Source organism: Hemitrygon akajei, chromosome 15, assembly GCF_048418815.1.
Source record: "Hemitrygon akajei chromosome 15, sHemAka1.3, whole genome shotgun sequence".
NCBI lineage: Eukaryota > Metazoa > Chordata > Chondrichthyes > Myliobatiformes > Dasyatidae > Hemitrygon > Hemitrygon akajei.
Window position 1 is genome coordinate 85,762,317 of NC_133138.1, and position 16,967 is coordinate 85,779,283.

General features: G+C 41.1%; 1 protein-coding gene across 5 annotated transcripts in view; it reads right to left on the reverse strand.

Moving 5' to 3' along the window:
* The window catches only part of ebf1a (EBF transcription factor 1a), a 484,706-nt gene that overhangs the window by 222,708 nt on the left and 245,031 nt on the right, over positions 1-16,967 (reverse strand). For 4 of the 5 annotated variants that reach the window (XM_073067891.1, XM_073067892.1, XM_073067894.1 and 1 more), the window contains one exon: positions 9,604-9,745. In XM_073067891.1, coding sequence (XP_072923992.1) covers positions 9,604-9,745 — 142 coding nt within the window. The remainder of the gene's footprint in view (positions 1-9,603; positions 9,746-16,967) is intronic. The other variant, XM_073067893.1, reaches the window with a different exon arrangement.

The window sequence follows — 16,967 nt, forward strand, 5'->3', positions numbered from 1 at the left end:
GTTCTAGTGTTAGCCCTGGGACTTGGCATACACAATGGGCATATTATGTACTCTCCAGCAGATGAAAATCGACCTCAGAGGTCATGGTAATAACAAAGCAACTTGGTTTGCACTCACCAGCGGATTCAGAGGAGCTAAAGGGACTGTCAATTTGCAATCACTCATTTAGTCCTACCATTAAAGACAAATTTGCATTGTAGTAATGCTTTGCTACCACTAATAATATACTCCCAGTGTATTTGTAGTAGCGGCTCAGTACAAACCACGGCAATCCAAGCTTAGCAATGAACAGGATTTCAAAAGTAGCCTGCAGGGAGATCAGATTGCCTCCACTGCTGATACCTGCAGTGCTCAGTGATCTTGTAATCTTTGTCTCGGTGGCCGATGCCAGATCGTCAGTCTAGAAGGTGAACCCTCACAAGCCATCAGGCCCCAATGGGTTACATGGTAGGGCTCTGAAAACCTGTGTCAGCCAATTGCCAGGTTTGTTCAAAGACATTTTCAATCTCTCATTGCTACAGTCATAAGTTTCCATCTGCTTCAAAAGGGCAACAATCGTACCAGTACCCAAGAAGAGCAGGGTGAGCTGCCTCAACAGCTATCGTCCAGTAGTGCTCACATCTACAGTGATGAAGTGCTCTGAGTTTGGTTATGGCTAGAATCCTCTTGTCTCATCAATCACATGGACCCGCTGCAATTTACCTATGGCCACAATAGGTCTACAATGGATGTTATCTCATTGGCTCTTCATACGGCCTTGGACAATATTAATGCTTATGTCAGGCCGCTGTTTATTGACCGCAGCTCATCATTTAATACAATCATTCCTACAGGTCTGATCAAAAAGTTCCAAAACCTGGGCCTCTGTACCTCCCAGCTGGATCCTCAGCTTCCTCACCTGAACATCACAGTCTATGTGGATTGGAAGAAACACCTTCACCTCGCTGATAATCAACACTGGTGCACCTCAATGGCAGGTGCTTGGCCCACTGCTCTACTCTCTCTACACCCATGACTTTGTGGCTAGACACAGCTCAAATACCATCTATAAATTTGCTCATGGCACAACTATTGTTGGCAGAATTTCAGATGGTGACGAGAAGGCATATAGAAGCAAAATCAATCAGCTGGTTGAGTAGTATTGCAACAAAAACCTGGCACTCAATGTCAGTAAGATCGCAGAACTGACTGTGGAAAGGGTTAAACTGTGAAGACACACCAGTCGTCATAGAGGGATCAGAAGTGGAAAGTGTGAGCAATTTCAAGTTCCAGGGAGTCAACATCTCTATCCTGGGCCCAGCATATTGATACACTTACAAAGAAGGCACAACAGCATCTATATTTCATTTGGAGTTTAAGGAGATTTAAGTGTCACCAAAGACACTCGCAAATTTCTACAGATGTACTGTGGAGAGCACACTCACTGGCTGCATCACCGTCTGGGAAGGAGCGGGACTGCACAAGATTGAAATAAGCTGCAAACTCAGTTACAGTAGCTCCATCAATGGCACCAACCTCCCCACCATCCTTGACATCTTCAAGGAACGATGCCTCAAAAAGGCATCATCCACCATAAGGATCCCCATCACCCAGGACATACACCCCTCTCATTGCTTCCATCAGAGAAGAGGAACAGAGGCCTAAAGGCACGCACTCAGTGATTCAAGAACAGCTTCTTCCCCTCTGCCATCAGATTTCTGAATGAACATTGAACCTGTTCAAACCTACCTCACTTTTTTTTTGCTCTTCTTATTTAACTTTTTTAATACAAATCGATTTATTTATTTAGTGAGATACAGCACAGAATAGGCCCTTCCAGCCCTTTGAGGCATGCCAACCAGCAATCCTATGATTTAACCCTAGCCTAATCACAGGACAATTTACAATGGCCAATTAACCTACCAACCGATACATCTTTGAACTGTTATGTATATATGTTTATTCCATCCAAATAACAGCACAGTTTTATTATTATTTATTACAATGTACTGCTGCCACATAACAACAAATTTCACAATATATGCCAGTGATAGTAAACCTGATTTTGATTCTGATTCTGAAAATTAAAGTCCATTCCAATGTAGAGGTCTCCGATCATCACATGTATTATGCTGGTTGTTTGGATTTTTACAATTTTTCAATTGTGAAATGCGGCATTTTAACCACACACACTTTTTGCTGTGTTGGATGCTCGTCCTTACAAAGGTTGGGCACAGGAATTCTGACTGAAATTCCCATCCCCACTCTCAGAGGCCCAGACACTAACTATACTAACCAACGTGAAGGTTGGTCTTAATTTTCTTCATTTCATTCAACTTCCAAACACAAGTTAACAATATTTTCACTGCTGGTTCATCAAGCTGTTTTGCAACGTTGATGGGTTCACAGTTAATCCAAATAGATTTCAAAAGTTCAGTTCCTACCAACAGAAGTTACCAAACTTAATAGTGAACACAAATTAAGTAAATGGATTTTCTTTGGCTTCCTCTAACAATGCAGACAATGGGGGCAAAAGATATTTCAAGCCCTGCAACCAGCTTTCAAACTTTGTCACAGTTTCATGTATAGCTCAGAAAATGAAATCTCTAACTTATGAAACTAGGAGGGTATAATCGTTTGGCTAATTTGGATAACATATCAGTGCATTATGCTAATCCAATCTCATTTGCTTATGCCAATTAAGTTAATTAGAAAATAGACTTTGCTCCATAACAGCAAATCCATAAGAACAATCTTTATAAAAATTAAGAGAGTGTAATTGTTACGCTATTATGGATAACTTATGAAGAAATTATGCTAATTGTATCTAATTTACATAGGAAATTGAACCAATTAGAACATAATTTTCCCTTGCAACTCAACTTGATTGTGGAGGTCCTTAAACATTTCCCTAACTTTAGTGATGTTTTATTGTATCACATAAAGCAGCTGATTCAATTAAAACTTACTTTTATTATTCTGAAATAATTTGCTTTACCCACTGGTTACACAAGCTAGAACTTCGGGTATATGTATTAAATAGTGGATCAGAGACCTGATCATATTGTGCACTAGATGGACATTGAGTGTATGGCATTGTATATTGGTTACCATTCAAGTGAAACTCCAATCCATGTTCATGGAAACATGATTAAGTCTGGTGCTCCTGTGCAGAAGTCAGGGACCATAGCAAAAAAGGGGAGAGTATCTTTAGGACAGAGACCTCCCTGTCAGGAGGACTTCAAATATTTTTCGACAGTATTTTAAAAAAACACAGAAAATCTCCATAGTATGTGACTCAATATTTAACTCTCAACATTCATCACACTATCACTTATCTTAATTGTTTTTTCAAGACCTTGTTGTGCATTAATTGGCAATGCATTTCACTGAAGGATAATTACAAAGTGTTTTACAAAACATAGATTTCTAAAGTATCCATAAGGCTCTGATGTGATCCAGGAAAGCTGAAGGTTTGAAAAGTACTATCAAAATCCAAAGTATTTAACTTACTTATTAGTTATGTATTTATTTATTGAGAAACAGCACAGAATAGGCTCTTCTGTAGTGCCCAGCAACCCCCAATTAACCCTAACATCATCACGGGACAATTTACAATGGCTAACTAACCTACTAACCAGTATGTCTTTGGATTGTGGGAGGAAACTGGGGCACCTGGAGAAATCTCACACATTGCACGGGGAGGACGTACAGACTCCTTGCTCCTAACGTCAGAACAGAACTCCAAACTCCAGCGCCCATTTTTTTTCCATTAACATATGTGATGTTTGGTTCCACTGCATTTTTAGATGGCTTGGTTTGCAAAACAGTAAAAAGTTGGACCTTAAAATTTTTTGAAAGTGGAGTCAGCCGTAAGCATATCCATAGGTTAGATCAACTGTATTTTGGATAGTTGTGTTTAGATAGATACCCCTCCCAACTTCTCCCCCACCCAGTTCACCTATCACCTTGTTTATTTCTCCTGTGCCCCCTCCTTTTAACTCAGACTCATCTTTTTTCTCCAGTCCTGATCAAGGGTCTCAGCCCAAAACTTAGACTGTATTCTCTTCCATAGATGCTACCTGACCTGCTTAGTTCCTTCAGCATTTTGTGTGGGTGTTGTTTGCTTTACATTTCCAGCATCTGCAAATTCTCTGTTATCTGCAATATATATTGCTTGGTGTATCTTGTGTTGTCTGTAGTAGAGTGCTTGTTTGGGTCTAGAGGGTGGTAGAAGGCTGGGTCTATACTATATTGGATTATTTGTTCATTTTTGCCTTGAATACGGTTTATTGAATATCTGGCTTGATAGAACATTTATTGTTTAGGTTAACACTACACTGGATTGATAAACTGGGAATATGTTGAATAGCTGAATGTATACTACTTTGGATGACTTATTCTACCTTACCTGGGGTGACTGGAAGTACATTGCATAGTTAGATTGGTGGATCAACAGTATATCGCATGGCTTTGTCTCTGGTGTTATTGGATTGTTGAGTCAGCTTTATAATGAACGATTTGGTCTGTGAGATGTTGGATGACTAAGTTTATTAAATATTGGATGACTAGGACTGTAGCTATTGAATTAATAGTTCTAAGCATATTAGACAGTTTGGTCTATATGAGGCAATACAAGAAGTGTCGAGAGACAATCAGAGCAAGGATAAACTTCAAGAACAAAATATGGTGAAAACAATTATTCTTCTCAGAAGAGGTTAATTTTATTTAGGGTAATGTGATTGTATTTTCATGTAAAGAGCTAACACCCCTAATGAGATATTAGGTATTAGATATTACAATTTCAATGAAGGGATGGAAGGATGCGTGGAATCAGGATTTTTTTTCTAGTATTAGAACTGATTGAGTTTGCCTTCTGACTTTGTAATGCAGAAGAATTTGCTGTGTTAGGTGATAGTGCAAGTCACTGTGAGTGTGCCATTAACAAATGGTCAGTCCGAACCAAAAATAAATATTAATGAAGAGGGCAAATGTTTTGGAATGAGGTGATCTCATTTAACAAATTTAGCATATTACAGCTTACTCCAGTAACATGATTCATAGACTGAGTGCAACCATTTTGCACACGTCTCACTAGCAATAGCACTGCTCATGTGAAAAATGATTTAAATATTAGCAAATCACTTGCCTTATTGATGTGTAATCATGAAGTCACTTCTAAACATCAGTTCTTAATTTGCTGCAGGCTTGTAATTAATTAATTTAGGTCTTTTCCACAAAGATATTAGCAGAACTTGGAGATCATGCTTATCAAGAAGGATTGAGCAAATCTTGTATCATAAAAGCAGAAGATAAAGCTGATGGAGTCTTTAAGAAATCAAAGGGTTTGAGAGCTTGCCATAACGAAAGTTCTTACACTGCTTGGAATATCCAAAGCTATTGTTACTAGTGCAATGTAACAAATCCAATGGGGATTTCTGGAGACTCACCTCACTTAGAGTTATTGTGATGTGGAACTTGGTACCATAAAGATTAGTTAAAGTGAATAGTTTAGATATATTTAAAAAAAAACTAGATACGATTAATAGAAAAAATATAATGATGAGTTGGCGGGCTTAGATGAAGTAGGACTGAAAGAAGCTTAGATGGAAGCTTCAGCAAGGAAGCTCGTGTGAGTAGCAGGTAAGAACAAAATGTTTTCTATCTACACTGGTAAATTTAAAAGGTACAAAATTACAACAAATTAAATGACATAAGAATGCAAGATCAGGTGATGCGTTGTAGCTGCATGTTGTGGGAGCTGGTGGACCCAAAGGTTCCTGGTGTCCGCATCTGTAGCAAGTATTGGTTGCTTGAGGAACTTGGGCTCAAAGTTGATGATCTGGAATCTCAGCTTCAAACACTACAATATATCAGGGAGAATAACAGCTAACTGGGCACCGTGTTTCAGGAGCAAGTCACACCCATTAGATTAACTAGTTTAAATTCAATCTGTTTCCAGGGTCAAGAGGGTGTGACTGTGAATGAGGCAGGTAGAGGGATCCAAGTAGTTTTGGAGGAGACTCAGACTTTGAGTTATTGAGACTATTGCTCCCTGTGAGAATTAAAGTGGTGCTGTAAGAAGGATGAGCAACCAAACCATGGCGCTGTGGATCGGGGGAGGGAAGAGAAATGTAGTTATAATTATGGACAGTACAGTCAGCAGAATAGACAACTTTCTCTACAGTTAGGATCAAGAGTCACAAAGGCTGTGTTGCCTGCCTGGTGTCCAGGCTCAGGGCATTCTATCTGATCTGCAGAGGAATTTAGAGTGGGAGGGAATTTGGAGTGGGAGGGAAAAGATCCAGTTGTCACAGTCCATGTGGGTACCAAAAACTTAAGATGAACGAGGAAAGGGTTTCTGCTGAGGGAATTTAAGTTGTTAGGGATATAGAACCATAGAAGTAATTATCTCTGCTACATACAAATTGGCACAGGGTAACTAACATCTGAGAGCTAAATGTGTGGCTCAAGGATTGGTGTGGGAGATGTGGGTTTAAATTTGTGGAAGATCAGTACTAGTATTAGGGGAGGTGGAAGCTGTTCTGATGGGATAGGCTACACCTGAACCATGCTGAGACCAGATTCCTAGGGAATTACATAAGCGTGACTGTGGATAGGACTTTAAACTAAATAGTAGTTTACGGTGTCACGGCAGCATAGTGGTCAGCTTTACGCTTTACCTTACCAGTAACGGGGGTTCAATTCCCACTGTCACCTGTAAGGAATTTGTATGTTCACCAGATAAACCGCCTGGGTTTCCTCCCACATCTCAGAAATGTACCTGTTGGTAGGTTAGTTGGTTATTTTAAACTGTCCTGTGATTAGGCTACGATTAACTTGGGGGGTTGCTGGGTGGCACAACTCAAAGGACCGGAAGTATTCAATCAATCAAAGTAGGGGGATAGGTTCAACAGCTTGGAAAAGCATGGATAAAGTGAAAGGGAAAGAGAGTGCGGCAGATGTTAAGGTGTTCTCCAGAATGCAAGATAAGACAAAAAGTTTAGAAAGGCTGATGAATACAGCACCAAAGGTATTATATTTGAAAGTATGCAACATACATAAAAATGTAGATGCTTGTAACATAGTTAGAAATTGGCAGAGATACCACTGTGGGTATCATTGCATCGCAGTTGAAAGAAGATCACAGCTGCGGCTTCACACCCCTTGTATGAAAAAGATAAGCAGGTGGCAGAGAGGCTGGGGTGTCTTTGTTGGTAAAAATAAAATCAAACGCTTTAGAAGAAGTGACATATGATCAGATATTGTGGAATCCTAGTGGGTAAAGTTAAGAAACACCAAGGGTTAAAAGACCCTGATAGGTGTTATATACAGCCCTCAGAACACTAGCCAGGATGTGGAATACAATTTACAATAGAAGATAGAACAGCTATGTAGAAAGGGCAATGTTATGATGGTCATAGGATATTTCAATAAGCAAGTAGATTAGAAAAATCACATTGGTGCTGGATCCCAAGAGAAGGAATTTGTAAATGGCTGCAAAATGGCTTTTTACAGCAGATTGTCATTGTAGTCCTCCATTAGTCTCGATAGACTATGGATTTGCACCTTGGAAAGTTTCCAGGGTGCAAGCCTGGGCAAGGATTTTTTTTATGGAAGACCAGCAGTTGCCCAAGCTGCAAGTCTCCCCTGTCCACGCCACCGATGTTGTCCAAGGGAAGGGCATTAGGACCCATACATCTTGGCACCGGTGTCGTCGCAGAGCAATGTGTGGTTAAGTGCCTTGCTCAAGGACTCACACGCAGCCTCAGCCAAGGCTCGAAATAGCGACCTTCAGATCACCAGATTGTGATTGAGCCCTGCAGGGGAAAGCAAGTCTGGATTGGGTGTTGTGTAATGGAGCCAATTTGATTAGGGAGCTTAAGGTAAAGGAGCCCTTAGGAAACAGTAATCATAATATGACAGAATTCTCCCTACAGTTTGAGAGGGAGAAGATAAAACTGGATGCATCTGTATTACAGTGGAGCAAAGTGAAATACAGATGCATGAGAAAGGAGCTGGCCAAAGTTAGTTGGAAGGGGAAACTAGCAGAGCTGACAGTAGAGGAGCATTGGCTGAAGTTTCCAGAAGAAATTTCAAATATGCAGGATCAATGCAGCATAAAGTAGAGGAAGAATTCTAAAGGGAGGATGAGACAATCATGGCTAGCAAGAAGTCAAAAACAGCATAAAAGTAAAAGAGAGGGCATGTAATGTAACTTGGAAGCTAGAGGACTGGGAAGCTTTTGAAAACCAACATAAGGTAACTAAAAAAGCAATAGGGAGAGAAAAAATAAAATATGAAGGTAAGTTAGCCAATAATATAAAAGAGGATAACAAAAGTATTTTTCAGATATATAAAGGGTAAAAGAGAGGTGATAGTACATATCAGACCACTGGGAAATTATACTGGAGAGGTAGTAATGGGGCACAAAGAAATGGTGTATGATCTAAGTAAGTGTTGTCTATCTGTCTTCACTGTGGAAGACACCAGCAGTTTGCCAGAAACTCAAGAGCGTCAGGAGCAGAAGCGAGTGTAGTCACTATACTAAGGAGATGGTGCTTGAGAAGCTAAAAGGTCTGAAGATAGATAAGTCATCTGGACCATATGGACTGCACCCCAGGTTTCTGAAAAAGGTAGCTGAAGAGATTGTGAAGGCATTAGTAATGATCTTTCAAGGATCACTAGATTCTGGAATGGTTCCAGAGGATGGGAAAATTGCATATGTCACTGCACTCTTCAAGAAGAGAGAGAGGAAAAAGACAGGAAATGATAGACTGACTTCAGTGTGTTTGGTAAGATGTTAGAGTCCATTATTGAGGATGAGGTTTCGGAGTCCTTGGAGGCATATGATAAAAGAAGCAAAAATCAGCAATATTTCCTTAAGGAGAAATCTAACAAATAGTTTGGAAATATTTGGGGAAATACCAGGCAGGATAGAGAAAGGGAAGTAGGTGGATGGTTTTTACTTAGATTTTCACAAGTTACCACACATGAGGCTGCTAAACAAGATAAGACCCCATAGTGTGACAGGAAAGATATGAACATGGATAGAAGATTGGCTGACTGGAATAAACCAAAGAATGGGAATAAAGAGGGACTTTTCTGGTTAGTTGCTGGTGACCAGTGATGTTCTGCAGGGGTGGACGTTGAGTCCACCATCTTTCACGTTAAATGTTAATTATCTAGACCAAGGAATTGATGGCTTTGTGGCCAGGTTTGCAAACAATGCAAAGATACGTGGAGGACCAGGCTGGGTTGAGGAAACAGGGGATCTACAGAAGGACTTGGACAGATTTTTAAAATGGGCAAAAAGGTGGCAATTGGAATATGTTGTAGGGAGAAGTGTGGTCATACATAGTGGTGGAAGAAATAAAGGTATAGACTGTTTTCGAAATGACGAGCAAATTCAGAAATTTGGATCAGATGGTGCCAATGTAGTGCATGGCATGCGATTCTCTCAGTCACCTCAGTAAATCTTGCCTCATTTAACCCACAAAAATCTACTAGAAATGAGAAATGAGGCATTGACTTTGGTATACTGAAATTCACAAGCATTCACAATCAGATGGCGAGGGTGGGGTGTTGGGGGATAGCTTTAATCAATGAAAGTGATGTGCCTACCATGTTCCAGATAAGAGGGCGTACCTTCAGAGGGATCGAGCCTTCGAGCCCTCCGACCATGTTTGGAGTTGTTGTGGACGAACATGTTGTCAGAAACAGCCAGAACGTGGCCATCCACATTCACCGTTGTGGAAACGACCACCTGCAGAGAGAAAGGCAAGGGAGCGTTGAAGGAATGTCTCGACATGTAAATTGCAGTATCAATATCAGAGGGTCTTTGGACCAAACTTACTAGTTCTCGAGAGAGACAAAAGTTAAGTAAAATCTATTGGAAAACAGTGCTAGTTCCTAAGGCAATGAAACAGAAATAAAAAGGAATTGCTGGGAACTCTCCAGAGAAGAATTAATGTTTCAAGACAATGTCTTCTGCTTTTCTCTCCATAGACACTGCCTGACCTGCTATATATTTCTAGAATGCTGTTTATGATGTTAATAAGAGTTCATTAAGGCAAAGGAAGCACACCTAAAGCACAAGCTGCAGAGCTGGCAGGAGGTTTGGCCTCAAAGCACAAAAGAATGGAGACACAAGAGACTTCAGATGCTGGAATCTGTAGCAATGACCAGAAGCCGTAGGAACTAAGCAGGTCAGGCAGCATCTACTGAAATGAATAACAGTCGTTGTTTTGGGCCAAGACGCTTCTTCAGCATTGACAATTTATTCATTTCTATAGATGCTGCCTGGCCTGCTGAGTTCCTTCAGCATTTTGTGTGTGCTGCAGTATTACAAAGCCCAAGGCTGAGAATGAACATTACTTAAATCCTGAAACACAAGAGGCTGTATATGTTGGAATATGGAGCAAGAACAAATCAAACTACTGAAGAAACTCAGTGGATCAGACAGCATCTGCGGGGGGAGGAGGAGTGGGATGGTCAGTTGATGTTGTGAGTCAAGATCCTTCATCTGAACTGCTGGAATACTTGCATTCCTCCTGCTGTCATAGACAGAGTGTTGCATAGCTCTCTGCTAAACAATTTCCAAGTGGACTCATTCATTCTGGGATCCCAGTTACAGAGCAGAAGCAGGCAAGAGAGAGTTCGGAACAGTTTGATAGGATGACTGGCCGCTGCCTTTTCCTTGTACCTGTGAGAGAACTTTGTATTCTGCTTTGCAGGTGGGACTGAGTCAGAATTAGAAGATAGTTTCAGTAACATGAATTATAGATCTTATCTCACAGGCAGCCTCAAGTAGAACAAAACTGAATTAAGGATTGGGGCAATTACAGTACGCTGAGGAACATTTGGGTCCCTGATTTGGCTCTTTCATTGTGCCATGAACTTCAGTGGGGCAGAACAGGATGCAACTGTACACAGCACAAGCGCCACTTGTAAAGTGCAGGCCTGTGTTTATTTAGTAATCCTCATCAATTTAGTTTTAAAGACATGTGTTTTGTGTGCGATGCAGCCAATAAAGCAGTGTTCTGGGTCAATGCTAGAGAGGTCAAAGTACATCAGGCGCACGATTTTAAAAAAACTGATTGTGAAGACTCTGTGTGTCAAAAGTGCCAGACTTCATACATAAACCCACTGTGATCCTCAATCAGCACTCAATCTGTTAATCCGAGTGTAAAGTGAGACTGGCCTCTATTCAGCCTCAACAGAGATGATCCATCAACATATCAGCAGAACACAATCAGAATTTTAAAAATCAACTGTGTTGAAAGTAAATCCAGCTTTTCCCCTTTTACCAGATTGGCATAATATTTTATAATCAACCTCTGAGTTTTTCTCCCCAGCTTCTGCGCCCTAACTGGTAACATAATATCTTGGTATAGCTAACTTCATTCTAAAAGCTATAAACACAGGAGATTCTGCAGATTCTGGAAATCTAGAGCAATGTACACAAAATGCTGGAGGAACTCAGTAGGCCAGGCAGCATCTATGGAAATGAATCAATTGTCAATGCTGAGGAAGTGTCTCAGCCGAAAACAATGACTGTTTATTCATTTCCATAGATACTGCCTGACCTGCTGAGTTCCTCCAGCATTGTGTGTGAGTTGCTTCATAGCAAATTATGATCAATTTATTTGTTAACTAAAGTTATGACTTTAATAAACACCAGAAAGGCACTTTAATGTGGATTGTTATGGTGAATATTTACTCCTTCAATATTACTCCTTACTGCTGAGTCTCTCATCCAAGTGCCACCTACGGACTATTTCCATCAAGGGAAAATATGATACCATAGTCACAGGGTCATAAAGAAATCCAACACAGAAACAGGCCCTTCAGCCCATCAAGTGCACACCTAACATCAGCCACCCATTTACACTAATCCTACATGAATCCTATTTTTTTTTATTCTTCCCACATTCCCCTTCTGATTCTACAACTCACCTACATACTTGGGCCAATTAACGTGCATGCCTTTGGGATGCGAGAGGAATATGGAGTACCTGAAGGAAACTTACATGGTCAACATAATAACCACTGTGAATCAGGAGTGACCCTTGGACTCTAGACATGCGGCAGCAGGTCTTCCAGCTGTGCCATTGTGTCCCTGCACTTTGACCACTCATTTTCCAGGGGCTTCCATTGACAAGTTTATTTATTTCACCAAAGGGGACCCCATCAAGGTAGCTTTCTCTTGAAGGGAAAAGATTTCAGTCAAAGATGACATAACTTCGGCTTTAAAAAGAATCCTGTTAGTTCACTTCTCTCATCGAACAATCTAGATCATGTATCTCTCCCTTGAAAAAGATACCTTTGGATGAAATTTGATCAAGATTTTTGGCCAGTGCCAGATGTGGAGGAAGTTCTACAGGTTCCCTTCCACTATTTCATCATTTGTTCCTGATCTTTGTGAGATTTACTTTGGACCAAACAGAATATGCAGATCCAAACATGAGAGAAATATTATGAGATTGATCCTTTGATGTAATTTTTGTCATTTCTACAATATTATGAAATCTAAAAGTGGGATGGTCATTTACACCAGGAAATCATGATCGGTACATCCTTTATAATTTCAATTAGTTAGAAGGCCTATATAATCAAGAGTTGGATGATTGATTGAGTCACCTCAAAACATAGCAATTCTGTTTCCTTAGCTTGTAGCACTGACACACATTCCTCAGGGAAGGTGACAAGATTAATTACTAACCTCACACCAGCCTGGCCCTGCTGTCTTTTAAGGCGAGATGTAAAATCAAGGATTCCCTCAGCCTTCTTCACAAAATATCCTGCAATACCGTCCCCAAGATCATCTGGTCTTTTATAATATTTGATTCTGCAAATTAGTCACCATGTTCACAATATTTCAGGTTCAAAATATTGGGCAAGAAGCACATGCTGAAGTAAAGAGTTAAAAGGTGGGACCCTAAACGGCATTGGTGTACAGAGGAATCTTGAGAACCAAGGCTACACCTCTGTGAAAGTGGCAACACAAGTATATAGAGTGGTAAAGAAGGTATATTGTATGCTTGCCTTCATCACTGGGGGCAGGAAGTCATGTTGCCATTGTATAGAACTACACTTGGAGTATTGTTTGCATTTCTGGTTGCACCATAACAGAGTTCAAGCACAAATTTGCAATAGTTGGACCCTCTGCTCATCTTGTCATGACCTTCCATCAGGGTTACAGCCTCATGAAGAATCCAGGCTGCATTGTTGAAAAGGTGGTACCTCTGCATTTGTCTATTGCATGACCACAAAGACGTGAACATGTCCCACTTGCAATCTCGACTCACTGGCATAACAGAAGCAAACCCAGAACAGGAAGCAATAAACTTTATGATGTTGGAGTATCAAACCCATAGGCTGACCCCTACTCCCCTCTGATTGCGTGACCAGGCTAAAAGTAGATCTCATCAAACATATGAAGAGATCAGTTGGCCCCACCACCACTCTAGAATGAATTTTTCCAACTTATGTTCCGAGTCCACTCTTTCCTCAGCCTCCTGTATTTTATTTCTTCTAATTCTTTTTAAAAAGTTATTATTCAATCTGGTGCTGTCACTGTTACTGTTACCACAGCAGCTTATTTGCCACCTTCTCCTCACATCGGCCTACAGATACTCAGAATTCTAACGCTGTTTTCTGTAACTGTGCATGTCATTCAGTATATAATGCAGGCATCTAAATCAGTATTTCCAATATAAATAGCCACTACCAGAAGCATTCATAGTGATTTTTGTCAAAGCACACCGGGATGGGATTAGAGAAGTCCTTTGAGGCATGTTTCTGCTTGCAATCTCCCTATAAACAAATATCATAACAGCCAAGTTAATTGCTGCAGAATCTCCCAACTCAGGAGCTGACATCTGAAAGTGCAATAAACTAGGTGCTGTTTAATCCACCCATTATGCAGGCTAATTGACTCAATTCACAAGAATATTCCTTTTTTCATTATCGGACCTTGTCAGCCCTTTGCTAGCTGTCGCAGAAAGAGCTTCGGCATTTGTGATTGATCATTGATAGATTGGCAGTCAGATTAATTTAATTAAAATTGCCTCACTTGAGAAATGAAAGACAAAAAGTAAAGTGCTAATAGATTTGCTCTCATAATAAATGACTCACAGAGCTTTGCCCCACTTATTTTGCCTGAAATTCCCAAGCCACTAAGCAGGCTCTTGTTTTAATTGCATCGAGCTTTGCAAAGGCTTTTCGGTTCATAAGCAGCAGAATCTGCCTTCCAGTGATCAGCAAAACATTTACCCTGGGTCTCAAGCAAGCTAAGCTCCTCCCTGAGATTGGCCAAGTGAGGACACTTCCTCATTTGTGCCGGCCAAATGAAGACTTCCCTCCCTTTCAGTGGGAGTGCCACCAACAAGTTTGAGGTCAATCAATGCTTTTTACATGGAACATCCCATGTGCCCAAGGACAACTGGTCAAAAAGAGTGGGAAAAATTAGCACAACCAAAGATATGGGAGTATCCTTGAGAAAACAGCAAGGGTTATAGGGAAAACACAGGTAGGGGGATTTGAGTCCACAGCCAAATGAGACATGACCTTCTTGACAGGCCAGATGGTCTACTCCTGTCCTGTGTTCTTATTTCTTATTGAATAGAACATAATAATTAATTTTTTTTTAAATCTTTTACCTCAAATTTGGCCTTAAATGTCACTTACACTTCTTCCAGATTTCTGATGCCAGCCCTCATCTTTTGCTATGAAACTCTGCCAGGTATGTTTTAGTCTCCATACACACCTTGCTGGTGATGGTCACCAGTCACACCTTCCTACTGGTCTAGGCACCGTTCACAACTTGCCATAGATTTAGTTACTATCTGAGCCTTGCCATTGAACGCAAATGTGTGAAAAGCCGGCAAGATACTTTAAGTATCCATCCTGACGAAGGGTCTCGGCCCGAAACGTCGACAGCGCTTCTCCCTATAGATGCTGCCTAGCCTGCTGTGTTCCACCAGCATTTTGTGTGTGTTGTTGTTTGAAGATACTTTAAGTACTGTGCTCAGACGTCCTGCCCACCTACAGAAAGGATGGTATTAGGCTGGAATCGGTGCACAAAAGATTCTCAAGGATAAGCTCGAGTTATAAGAGAAGACTGGAAAGGCTGAGACATCTTTTTCCCTGGTGCATTGGAGTCTGAGAAGTATATAAAAGAGAGGTAGATGTCATCACGAGGGTCATGGATAAAGTAAATGCTCACAGTCTTACTTCCAGTGTAAGGGAGTCTAAAGCTGGAGAGAAAAGCTTTAAGGTGAAAGTGGAAAGATTTAAAGGTTACACCAGGGGCAACTTTTTCACACACAGGATGATATTTATTTATTCAGAGATACAACATGGTAACATGCCCAACAAGCCCAATGAACCTGCACCACCTAATTATAGCCATGTGACCCAATCAGCCTTCTTACCCGTATGTCTTTGGAATGTAGGAGGAAGCCCACATGGTCACAGGGAGAACATACAAAATCCTTACAGATTGACTCAAGGTGGCATCAATAAGTGACGTTTCTTTGCATGCAGCTCCGATGGGAATCATCAAATATTCACAATTAGGACTACTACAGCCAAAACCCACAGTCACAGCCTTGGATACTTCAATAAGGAGCATCATCTTAAGATGATTACAAAATCTATCAATCCTCAAAATCGGTGGACACCAGATAACTGACTCAGGTCACAAGTGCATTTTCCCTTTCAGAAAACAGAAGCAAGGAAGGTGTGCTGGTCTACAGGCCTGATTGAAACATAAAGGCCTGCCTTAGATATCAACTCCCAACTGTCCTACAGTCTCTGAAAAAAAAACTGAAGACCTCAGATCAAGATTGCAGTTCCAGAGGGACATCAGTGACTGCTGTATACTTCATTTCATAGAAATGTGGCTCATGTCTGCCATTTCATACGCAGGATTATAGCTCAATGGATTCACCATTCTCCACAAAGACAGGTCAGTTGAGTCTTTTAAAGGTTTCTGAGGCAAGTATGTTTCATGATTAACTCATTGCGGTGCTCAGATATGACGCTTCAGTCTTAGTTTTGCTCGTCCAGCCTGGAATATCTAGCAGTCACGTGTTGTCATTTTATCTGCCAAGGGGGCTTTTCACTATCATTCTGGTAGCAGTAAGCATCCCTCCTCAGACCAACATCAAGCAGGCACTGGGGGTAGCTGAGCACCATGTAACAGCACATCCTGATGCCTACCCAATCATTGCAGGGGTTTTCAACCAGGCCACCTTGAGGAGCCTTGACAAGTATCACCTACGGAACCAGAGGAGCCAACACACTTGACCACTTTTATATCACCATCCCACGCCCACACTTTGGAAAGTCGAATCACTTGGCAGTACTTCTACTCCCGGTGTATAGGCAGAGCCTAAAAGCCACAGAGCAGTGGTAAAGATGAAGAAGATACGGTCAAGGGAGTTTGAACAGCACTTGCAGGGATGCTTTCAGTCGACGAACTGAACACTAATCAGGGATTCATTTTTGGATCTGAATGAATACTCCATAGTTGTCACTGACATCATCAAGACCTCTGTGGGTGAGTGTGTGCCTTTGAGAACATACCCAAACCAAAAGCCACAGATGAAGCAGGAGATTCATAGTCTGCTGAGGGCTAAATCTGTGGTATTCACAACTGGTGATCCAGAACTATACAATAAATCCAGGTACAACCTACAGAAGGCTATTTTAAGTGCCATAAAGCAATTCTAATTGAGATTGGACTCAGATTCGGATGCACATCCGCTCTGGCAGGGTTTGTGGGCCATTGCTTCCTACAAGGCAAAACCTAACATCATAAATGGCTGTGATACTTCACTCTCAGATGAGCTCAATGCCTTTTCACTACACCTGTTTGAATCCCTGCAGCATCTGGTGACCCTGTGATCTCTGACTCGAAGGCTGACATCAGAACATCTTTCATGAGGGAGAACCCTCGCAAGGCATCAGACACTGATGGT